General features: G+C 32.8%; 1 protein-coding gene across 1 annotated transcript; it reads left to right on the top strand.

Moving 5' to 3' along the window:
* The first annotated feature begins 307 nt into the window (after positions 1-307).
* LOC123532982 (neurotrypsin-like) lies at positions 308-11,136 on the top strand. The gene is made up of 4 exons (XM_053518744.1): positions 308-784; positions 3,199-3,373; positions 8,369-8,526; positions 9,372-11,136. The coding sequence occupies exons 1-4, from the start codon at positions 529-531 to the stop codon at positions 9,761-9,763; spliced, it is 981 nt and encodes a 326-aa protein (XP_053374719.1). The 5' UTR covers positions 308-528; the 3' UTR covers positions 9,764-11,136.
* Positions 11,137-12,777: the final 1,641 nt, after the last annotated feature.

Raw genomic sequence — 12,777 nt, 5'->3', positions numbered from 1 at the left:
CTAAGATAAACCACACTTGGGAACTTATTATTTCTTAAATAACCTAAGCCTTTTAATAAATGTATAGAGCCTAGAAAGTATATTTTACCAAACTGATATAAATTATTATTCAAACGGCTTCCTTGAACCTCGCATTCCGTGTATGTTAAACGATTTTTTTTACGACAAACCTGGTGAACTTAATGCTCAACGTGGGCTTTTATTGACCATTTAATCAATGCACCGTAACGTAATTTAAAACGTTATACCATTTGATAAGGTGACAGTGACTGATCTATAATGTAGCACCTACTTATACAAAAGTAAATGTGAAAAAAATCTTCGCCGTGTAATGATGATAAAATATGATGAATTATTTGTGTGCAACTTCTTTTTTTTTAATTTATAAAGAGCAAACTTCTTATTTTGGTCCCAGGGATCGTTTTTTGTTAATTACATTGTAGCACTTTGCTAAAATAATGATTTAAGTAGACAGGTTTGCAGATTTTATGCATATACACAAAGTGGAGTTTATACGTGTAGAACAAAATGGATTCTACATCAGTTCGTAAAGTTTTGACAATTATTTTACTAGTTGCTCTGCTGTTCGTTTTAATAGTGTTCTGTGTTGTTTATATTTGGAGCATTAAGTCCCCAGACTCTCGGGAGACAGTACCTAACGAAAAGTATAAAGATACAACTAACACGGATATTACCACGGAGCATATCCATTTGCATCATGATCCTACAAAAGCTCCAGTAACACAATCTACGACAGAACAGTTGACGACAACTACTGAATCAGGTATGTTTAAGACTTTATTCACAGTTGGTACCGAGTCTTCAAGCTGGGTTGAGAAACTGTGTCTCCACAAGGACTTAAAAGTCCATTACTAAAGGAAAGTGAGTTGGCATAGTGTATAGACTTCTGCAAGACACTAAATAATGAAGATTGGCAGGTCAAAATTTACAGAAGGTCTTTGGAACTCAAAGAAATGTATGTGTATTATGTTGAAATTTCAATGAATCGACAGAATGACCCCCAGGTCTTTTTAACTTTCTTCATACTTCATAGAAAAATAATTGTACATATACTGCGATTTATTTCGAATTTCTACATACCAACTTTCATTTTCCAATAAAATGAAATAGTTTCTGTGCTTTTTAAAAGAAATTAAAATGAGAAACTGTGTCTCCACAAGGAATTAATTCCAAAATTCTGTATTAATGTCTTTCATAAATACGTTATATGTGAATTTATTATGTGTGTTTCATGGTGCCTCTACTGAACAATTGCACTTATACTGCTTTTTTCACCAGTATTTATGTATCATACTATGATCCTTTTGGTGACTTTTCCGCCAAACTCTTTCTCAGATTTTGACGTCGACGTCATTGGCGTTATTTGATGCTGACGTAATATATCCCTTATCAAGTTTTTTTTACCTTTTGAAGGACAGATCTAGCCAAAACGGTGGTAATAAATAAAAGTGACTTGTTATATTATGTAGTATTGACTACTTTTAATACCTACACATTCTAAAAACTCACTAAAATGTCATTTCTTCGACATGTCCATAAAAAACCCAGTTTTTTTGCCTAAGCTTTGATTAATGAGTGAATGATGCAAAGTACACGTTAAACTTTGACACATTATAGATAGCATAAAGATTGAATTGTAAATTATTTTCCGTAAGAACGCACGGAAGTGTGTGCCCGTGCTTCCCGTATTTATTCCGCCATGTTAAGAATGGAAACAGTTACCATATTTATCTACACATTAGACCGAGAGTTTAGTTTAATCATATTTTATTGCAATTATCACACAAGACATGATAGTAAATGTACATCAATACATGAATATACAGATACATGTATATTATACAACAGCAAACCAACAGTACATCAAGACATATAATACTACAGTACATCAAAATACATTCGGTAACTTAACTTATATTATATTATACCAGATTTAAATAGCGCCCTGTTCATGATAAACGCGTTTAAAGGCGCTTTACATATAGCAAAACGCAGCCACACAAGGCGCGAAATTCATCCTCTACTAGTACAGACACCGGCCCAACTTTGCAATAGTGTGATAATACAAAAGGGTTGGACCACATTAGAAAGTAGAAAGAACAGATTTTAAGGTAATTTGCTACCAGTATGCGTGTAGTAAAAGTGGCAATTTACATAAAAGTTTCAAAACAGGTTTGATTTTTGTGGAAGTGAACAAAGCTGCATAGCTTTAAAGGAATTTTCATTGACAGTTATTGACTTTTTAATTCACAATAAATGACAACATGTCAACGGCAAAAAATAAAGAGATCAATGTTGTTTTGTTAGAGATGTTATTACAATTATGATAATAACCAACTTGTTTGAGATGAGGAGCACCACAAAACATTAAAACATTGACATTTAATTGATTAATTTTAATCAGCTTGTGAGGCTAACATCTGATAAATGCTTTCGGTGGAGGAAGAGTATTTGTTTCCCTTTCAGCAAAATGCACTAAAATAGTCCATGTCTCTGTCAAGTATTTATCAACTGAAACAATAAATTTCCATTTTTCCGTTGGCACTACATGAATTTTTAGTTTATTGCTGTGCGTGTGGTAAAATAATGCTAAAACTTGTTCAATGTATGGTTCAAGTTTTGTTGGATGTTCTGAATGCTTTCGAATATTTCTTTAACGTTTTATTTCTTTATGTCATTGACCTGTAGTGATACTCGACAATTTCCGTATGATTACGCCGTTATCACGTTTGGCAATTCGGCATTTTTGAACATAAATGCAGCTCAAAGAGCGAAGCGTTTTTGCAAAAATTAAAATGATAACCTTAAACTTTATTTCCAAGATAGTAATCATTTTTTTTTATTTATTATGGTTTTAAATGTATAATCTGCGGTGAAATAGGCCAGATTTTGCAAGAACGAATGATCTTCTAAAAGCTAGCTGGATGGCTTCCTCACATGTAGGATTCTACGCCCCAAGTGAGACTCGAACCCACAACGGTGAGGATCAAGTGATTCGAAGTCAGTGACCATAACCACTTGGCCACGGGGGTGCGCGGGGGGGTGGAAAGAGGGAGGCCTTTTCAAAAGTTCAAAAGTTTTTTTTTTATTGAAATATTTTCTGTTACACTGAGGTTTAAATATAAATTATAACGTCACTTGTTTTGAATTGATATATTTGCTTTCATTCGGTTTCAGGTCCTGGATATAAAATAAAGTTAAGCGGCAATCGACAAGCGTCCAGTGGCAAGGTTTTGATCGAACATGAAGGTGAGACGGGTTTCGTTTGCAGTGATGATTTTGATAATGCGGATGCCAAAGTTGTCTGCCGAGAGCTCGGATACAAGAAAGGCCTTTCTTATAATCTCATGGAGTAAGTAAATATATTCTAATCGGGTCTTAAATCCCTGGAATAGTCTAAACCAATGCTTCATGGTTTTGAATCCAGTCTTGTCTTGTCGTCAATCCATTTAAAGATTGGTATCAGTTGATGCAGTGTTGAGATTTGTTTCCTATTACTTTATATAATGTCTTTCGAAAATCCCAAACAAATTGCAACGCTAACTTTCATGAAAACATATCGCTACATCTCGTGGCATTCAGACGAGATCTCGTTTATTGATGAAGACTCTTATCAGTGTATGCGAGCTTCTGATAAATTGATCACATAATACATTGATACAAAAAGTCAATGAGGAAAACGGTATTACGCTTCTGTTCCCTTAAATAAATAAAAAAAACTTTTCAAATGGCTATTTTAGGGGATCCGTATTCTTTTATGTAAACACCGCATAAATAAGAAAAGAACAAATATTTTCTGTAAATTTATTGTATGTTATATTATCATAATAATTTTGCATATATAACTTTTTCATTGTCATAGATATTAAACATGCCATAATTTCATAAAAAAAAGTGTGACTAAGCATTTCCCATTGTTTAAAATGAACTTTAAATTGCACAAAGTGTAATACCTTTTGCTTACTCATTCACTCGTACTTCGCCTTTAACCCATTCATGCTGACACAATTGATTCTGCATTTGCGACCAGTGTAGATCATGATCTGCACTGTCACTATTCAGTCAGTTTCTTTTTGGTAAGCATCCCTTTATAACAGTTAATGGTACTGTCCAAATTGAAAGATGGGCAAGTTCATTATAGAAATTTAGCAGATTAAGGGTTAAATCATATGAAATTAAAACTCTAAGCCTACAGGTGCACGTCATATTATTTTTTAAAATAAACCTAGAAATGTCTTTGATTTATTAAAACTCATAAAATGGTAATAATATATTTGTTTTATATTCTGATGTACACTTGCGTTTTAAAGCAGCTATTCACCGGGTGCACGTGTACATCAAAGTATCGAAATCCTTAACGACGCCAAGGATACAAAATTGCACCGTAGTCATATTCACAGAAATTTTGCTAAAATCTGTAAAATCCATGCTAGAAAAGTAACCTGCAACATCATATTGTTACATTATCTCACAATACGCGGATGAAATTGTATATCAAACAGTGCACTTTTCAAGTTCCCGCCATTATCCATAATATTCAGGCCAATGTGAAATATTATTCAGTTAGGGCAATCTGTTAGCTTTTCTTGCTTTTCAGTTGTATGGGGAAAAAAGCGATTTATTCCAGTTTGTGTTTTCCATATTTTTCATACAAAGTATTGTAATAATTTGATGACAACTTTGGTTTCTTTACTATGGGTTGTTTTTTGTTGTTTTGTTGTTTTTTTTCATAAAAACGGCGGATAAAAAACGCGGAAAGTGAATTGCCATGGGTATAATATACGTATTTAAGATATTTATGCGCGCCATGATGATAACTTGGACGTTTTGGATATAACAAGCTATTTTATTATCCATGAAAAAGTTTAAGTTAATAAACGAGGCTTGAAACGAAATTTATTTAACGTTATAATCTTACTTATCCTTTCTTGGACATTACCATTTACTGATTACAATCTGTACTATTGTGGTGTTATCCAACATCCTTTATACAATAACAGTGGCATGATTGAATAAGTATGCTCAATATTTTAGTGCGGAAAAAAGTTACAAATATGGCTTTTGTTTATTATATAAGATATGTTTACTTTAAAATTATGTTTTATATGTTCTTCGCAGTCAAGAGAAATCCGTAGCTGAATCAATATTGAATTTCACCGGTGGTTGTTTTGAATATTACCCCTACAATATATGAAAAAAATAGCAGCTTATAGTGTTATCAAACGAATGGTTAAATCACTATTTACCAAATATTTCAAAACTTAAATTTTATCATTTCATGGCACAAAAAAGTAATGAGATTTTTACAGCGATATGCATGTATATCATTGTCTTTTCTTATTTCAACAATTAACTTACATAGTTTTGTTAGTTTATTAAAGTCTCATCCACATTTACATAATATGTACATATTCACAGAATTTCAATCTAATATTTGATGTGGTCATTCTAAGAAGAATTACAAGAGACTATAACGTGTTCTACTTATATAGCATTGTATTCTAGAAACATTACTACTAAAAATAAGCTGTGTTTGCTAATCATGACACATTAATTTATTAATGCATCTAAAACCTGACTAAAATAATTGATAAATAAACAAGAGCTGTCCGTAAGACAGCAAGCCAACACGCTCGACTTTTCTCAGTGCTTGACTCTGAATTAGAGCTTTGCAAGTAAAAGGGGCATAAATCTGTCAACTTTCTAATCAGAGTTATGGGGAAAGTTTCTGATGGTGTAGCCTTTGATAGTAAATAACTGTTTTAAGTTTCAAGTCAACAGCTTTGATAGTAACAGAGATATTGGACGTTATATAAAACTTAAACAAAAAAATTCTAAGTTAAAAAGGGGCATAACTCTGTCAGAATTCAAATCTAAGTTATGGGGATTGTTTCTTCTGTTGTAGACTTTGATAGTCAATACTATTTTAAGTTTCAAGTCAAAAGCTTTGATAGTAACTGAGATATTTGACTTTATCAAAAACTTTAACCAAAAAATTCATAGTTTCTTCTGGTGTAGACTAGTTACAGAGCTATTTGACTTCATCAAAAACTTCAACCAACGCCGAAGCCGACGCTGGGGAGAGTGCAATAGCTCTACATTTTCTTCGAAAAGTCGAGCTAAAAGCTGAAGTAATTTGTGATTTGTGCACTAGATGTGCCCGTCCAGTAAAAAACAGTCTAAAACATCATGTACTTCTAACCAGATTAGAAATGAACAGATTAGCAAGCACCTCTTATCACTAAATATAAAATGATGAATATGTTAAAACAATAAAGTGCATCAAATTTAAACCTTGTTGATCATATATATAAAATATATATCCTGATTTGATAGCTTAACATATACATACCAAAACTAGGGTTGATATATGTCTATGTCCGTTCATAAGTTTAAATTATAGTTACAGTATCTATCTATGTATGTTTTTGTAGTTGTTAATGTTGTTTTTATTAAGAAAAACAAACAAACATAAATGGCTGTGACAATCGGCGATTACTGCCCCTGCCCGTATATACAAACTACGTCCGTTTTATGTATTTCCGCAATATATTAAATTTAGATAAAACAAAAGAAAAAGATTAACCACTTTCCCCACAAACATAAAATGTATATATCACCAATACCAATACCCACTTGTGAATTTCTTGTATATATGTTTTGCGCAAATTTTATTGCAAAATGTTAATTTGTAATCTGTGCTTCTTCAATAAAGTTCTGTTCTGTTCTGTTCTGTTCTATATTTATTCTTTCAAATCATGATATATCCCACTTTCATTTTCATATTGCTATCCTGCTAATGCAGATATTGTTATGTATATCTACTGAAATGCCCAAACTTTACAGTAGACAAAACACTTTGAAATGTTGGTATTAATTTGCTGTTATAAATACCCTTTTAGTTTCAAAACATAAATCAATATAGAATATCTGACTGCATTTACAGTTACAGGTATTTTGACTACTCCCAGTTTGAGTCTATCCCGTTGTTACATTTTGCACTATGTACATGTACTACGCAAAAGATGACCGATGGATGGTACTTCATGGCATGAGAACATACATGTAAAGAATAGAAAGAAAAAAATAAGAAATTACTTTAAAGATGTTACAAAAAATCTAGCAACTTTACACGACTTTTTAGGACAAACTCTTCCAAACTCTACAGACGAGGCTTGTTTTTAACAAACATATTCCTAAACAGGCAGAATAAATTGTGTATCATTTTGGCAATAAACATAATGAAGCGACTTTTCAACTTAAAAAATATGCCATAAATCAAGAGACATTCCGCTTTTGATTACTGTGCATTAATATAATTAATATACAGTTTATTGCATTTTAACCGGTACACCCTATATCAGTCTTTATAAAAATATTCAACGGTTTCATTTTTGATATATTGCTGCAGCATGGAGCAGAATTTTATATTTTTTATATTTTGAAGAATACCGTTAATGCGAGTTGCGATTTAGTAGTTCGAAAACGTTGAAATATTCCAATTTACTTTAGCCCATTTGAATCTGAAGAAGCGGGTTTTGGTGTTTCAGTGGTGATAGTAACATCTAAGAATCATGTTTTCAATTAACAAACCAATTACTTACGTAATAAGATAAAGTTATAATTGTAAGAATCACAGTTTCAACATAATTTTTGCTAGTTACTAAAAATACTGAAAACTGTATACAACCAAGCAAGTTTTTCTATTCAGTTTTCATGAGTACTGTCATCTATAAAAGTCACTATCAAAAAAATTGTTGGTAATTTCATTTTGAAGGGCGGTGCCTGGATTCCGGATTTCAGAGATTCATCTGTATTCAAACCGATTAATTTTAGGGCATGGGCAGTAAGCAACTTCTGTTCAAATATGCATACTTTATTACACGAATTTGTTTCTCAAAACGTTTGGTTAGTAATCTGAGTTAGACAGTGAACAATGTAAAAGTTGGCAGACAGACTAACACTTGACAAGAGAGGAAAGATACCACTTTTCGCAAGATGGAGTCAGTTCCTAATTTTGCCGAATACTGTGCAGTGTCACTGTTAAGTATCTAAAAGTAATTTTGAGTCTGGTATGATTTACTCTTGGAAACAGAAAACTGTGCAATAAAATCAAGTATTTCCGTAGTTTTAGTTATTTTTCTTTTTGAACGAATCATTTATAACGTTTGTATCTTATATATTATATCAAAACTCTTATTGAATCGAGGTAAACAGCATTTGCTCTTTTCCTTTAAGATCACTTTAAGCTATGTTCGCGGAAGAAAATTAAGTATAACATCTATATGCACTATGAAACTATCATTCGTTATTATTTAGTTAGTACAAAATACACGTCTGTTTTCAGATCTTTCCCGTATAGTCGTTATACAGAAAACGAGCCGATGCTTTCACATCTCAACTGCATTGGCAACGAGGCTAAGATCAAGGACTGTGATGGATTCCGGATAGGTAACGTCACTTCCTGCTCATGGTTTGCTGCGGTCCTGTGTTATAATGACAAGCGTAAGTTTTTCTTACTTGAATGCTGCTAAAAGTAGGTGCGATTGAATTAGTCAAGGTAATGGACCCGTAATGACAATCGGCAGGTTCCGTGAGATTTCGTATTCTCGACTGTGATATCGCTGATATATCTCATATGAGCAATGAACTCGGTAACAATCGGAGAACACCGGTATCACATACTGGAAAAAAAACGAAAATCGAACGGAATTTACCGATTGTCATTTGGCCTACGGGCCCACTACCTTAAGAGACTGTTTTAATATTTGTATGGACATATCCATCCATTTATGCATTTTTTTCACCGTGTCAGTTGTTTAGTTTAAACATATTTATTCTCAAAATAGAGTACATATATTGGTACATATGTCAAACTATGGTGAAAGTAAGACAGGAAAGGATAAGAATGAAAGACAAGTCTTACAGAATTAGTCTCCTTTGCGGACATAATTGTATGAGCATATCGAGCTTAAATCTGTAATGGGGCTAGGAATATAGTCTTAAAATATGAAAACATAAATCGTTATTAATGTAAAAAAATGGAAAGGGGACAGTGTATAGTAGAAGAAAAGTATTTACTTAAATGTAGAAGTAAATCTTTTGAAAGATAGATCAGGTCAAAGGTAGAATAGAAGAGATTTTATATCATATTCTTCAATCGATGTTCAAGAATAAATAGTGTAAAAATAACTCGACACTTGCTCATGGACCGACCCCACAACCTTTGAACTTGGAATCCGTAGTCAGTTACTCTTATTAATAAAGTCATTTTCTTTTCACATGTATTTTATTTGCGATTGATACAAAGTAATTGCAATTATAAGGAAAAATACCTCTTTTATTTTCAGCTTATGAGCTTCGCCTGGTGAACGGCATAATGCCTGATTCTGGTATGGTTGAGATGAAAGTGGGTGGAGAATGGGGAACATTATGTGCAATAAGAAATTTCGACGATGACGTTGCAGATATTTTGTGTCGAAGTATGAACTTTACGGGTGGATTGGCGTTAGATCGGGGAATGCTTGGAGAAGTCAGGACATCTAAAGTCTGGTTACCGTATATCTCGTGCAGTGAAGGAGCAGAGATCAAACAGTCAATATTTGAGTGTAGTCTTATTCTAAATACTGAAAACATTTTAGTTGATCGTATTGACCATAGAAACAATAGGTACAATAATGAGTATAGGGCGTGTTTGAGTAAACCGAACTCCTATGCATCCACCGTCCACTGTCTCATATAACTGGCTTTACGGAGACTTTATTTACAGTAGCTCGCGTACATATGCAATAATCCTGAAGAATGGCGCATGTTCAGCATACCTGCCGTTTAGTCCGTGTGGATTGCAGTTCCGTTTCTCTCTTTCTACTATTGACTTTTCTTTAAGGTTGTATTACATGTATTGTACTTATATACAATTATGATGCTTCTTCTGTAGCATATTTTTTCAGAACTTTGATTATTGTTTCGGACCTGTTTACCGACCGAATGTCTACATTAATTTATTCTAAGATGAAATGAAGCAGCTTGCGAAACTTAATTAAAGAATATTAAATAATCTTAAATACAAGTTGATATATTAAAATCAGTATGTAATTAATTCAACAAATTTGACAAGGTTTACAAATGAAGGTGTTTGTACAGCGATAAATGCGGTGAAATTTCACACCACATAATTAACATCAAAAGACAAATGAAATTAAATATCTTTATTGTAATCTTTTTACCATATTTATTAAAATAAACTATGTCATTAAACTGTTTCTTAAATTGATAATTTCTGCACCGATGACACAAACGGTTTTTAGTTCAACACTGACATTAAGGCCCTGTACTTTTTGCACCATACTGACCCGAACATACAGTTCATTGAGTGTAAACGTTTATCGTGTTAATTCACTTGGCTTTTAAAGTTACTCTGAAAAATTTTAAAATTTTCATTTCAAACAAAATTGGCATCAAATGAATATATGACACTAAAATGATACAGGAAGTAAATTCATTGTTAGATATTGGTAAAAAGCCAGATAATTGCTGATTTCCTTTATTATTTCAAAAGCGTTACAACGGTTAACTCCCTTCTGCACGTCTATCAAGATATCTTGCAAATGTCACTACGTTTGTACCAATGGTCACTTTCACGTCACCCACGTTTTGCCGACTTTGAGAAAAATTATTTGCCTTAGAAGTTTGGATGAGCCGCTTTAGTAATATTTTATAATATTGAAGTCTACATTGTTTTTAATTTTCATTATAGCCTAATATACTACATATTAATAACTTCTGTTTAAGAGCGTTGTATTTTATATAAGTATAGTACATGTACTTTCTAGCAATACTCTGACAGTGTATTGGTCAGTTTTACAATTTACTCAAAATGGCAGCTTATCTAAACACCTTTCTTCATTCGATGTGACGATTTACCTTTGAAACACGGGGCACATGACGGGGCCAGATTTTGGGTAGTCTAGTTTAAAGACTACCCTCTCAGATATCACCTTTTATTAATATGCAATTCCTGCCATTTGCATGCTTGTGTAATATTGTAATCTGTATGTATTATTGATGATAAGCTGTACATGCTTAAGTCAAAATAAACCTATGTTCTGTTCTGTTTAAATTCCTTAGCCTTTTTGATTTGCAGTCTGCTAAACGTCTAGAATACCAGAGGTGTTCAGATAATGGAAACGGATCAAACCCAACCAAACCGGTAGATATTTCTCAATTTGGCATGTCTTCCATTGTGGAAATCGAAAATGCTATCTGTTTTATGTGTTGTTGTTTTGTTGTGCTTATTGTTAGTGCGGGAGGTCCAAAAATAAAAGAAACGACTGATAAATACCAGTTTTTAAAGGTGCATTAATCCCTTCCAGGCTCATCACAAAAAGACAAGAATATACTGTTTTCGATATTATTTTTCAGAAAATAAAATATTTTACATCAGCAGGTTGTCTTGCTTTCTATAGTTACATGTTAATCAATCTCTCACATTTGACCTCCGGCAGACATTTATGGTGACACAGAGGTGTTTTATTTTTCGTTTCGTGTTGTGTTTAAAGCCGTTTTTCAACAGTATTTCAGTTATGTAACGGCGGGCAGTTAACCCAGTGTTCCTGGATTCTGTACTGTATTTGATCAAAATATGCCCCATCCGGGGATCGAACTCACCCCGCGATCAGTAGATCTGCGCAGTCCCTGCGGGCTATGGCACAGATGATTTTATTGTTTATTAAAGTCTCACCAAAGTACACAAGTCAATATTAAAGACATGATAAAATTCTATATATACATGTACTTTGCCACTCTTTAGTAGAGTTATAAGAGACTACTAAAAACATAATACTATCACAGTTTTCAATAATTACTACACATTTAAAATAACAGTGATTCAAATTAAAATTCACTTAACATACGGTATATATGCATATATGTATACATCATTACATGCATGCATACAGACTTACGTATTTATACATTACCTCGGAATTACAATAAAAAGAGGGATTTGGTGTGTAATAACTATTACACAAAATGTACTACATGTTACTGAGTTACTGATAGTGTGGCCAAAGCTATATTATATAATAGGATTTAAAATTATACATTTACTACAGGCAGAAAAAAAAGCACCGAGTTTATCCATTCATTTGCCAAATGGCATTAATTTAGAAAGGATATCTAACTACTCAACTATCCCTATATACTGGTCATTCACATTTTAAAACAGGAGCATGCGTCTTGCAGGTGCAGACGTCTCTGTTAGATATAAATATTATCCTATACCTGAATATTAAAAGTCCAAAAGGGACCATAATTCAATCAGAGCAATGTAGAGTTACAGTATTTGCTGTGCAGAGTCAGTTTTTAAAGTGAATAACCGTTCCAAGTTTAAAACAATAGCTTTGGCAAAATGGAGAAAAGTTTACCTAGAGGCAAAACTTGACCAAGAAATTTTAACAAGTGTTGCAAGTTTTCAACATATTCAAAAAAAAGTAGCTTTGATAGATTAAGAGAAAACTTAAAACATAAAATTTAAGACCCATGAATAAAACTAAAAAAAGATGTTACATCTAAATCCTAGGTTTCCTAATTAACATACCAGTACCTATCATTATCAGGGACCTATTATAATATATGTATACATGTACATCAACTACAAGGATAAAACATTCCAGTTTTCTACAATATTAAAGATGTGACAGACACGTTTTTGTACCACTGCGTGCGCTCGCATTGGTTACTTAGTTTAAAAATATT

The sequence above is a fragment of the Mercenaria mercenaria genome, chromosome 11, assembly GCF_021730395.1.
Source record: "Mercenaria mercenaria strain notata chromosome 11, MADL_Memer_1, whole genome shotgun sequence".
NCBI lineage: Eukaryota > Metazoa > Mollusca > Bivalvia > Venerida > Veneridae > Mercenaria > Mercenaria mercenaria.
Note: the sequence above shows the minus strand (reverse complement) of the source record. Positions and strands in the feature narration are given on the sequence as shown.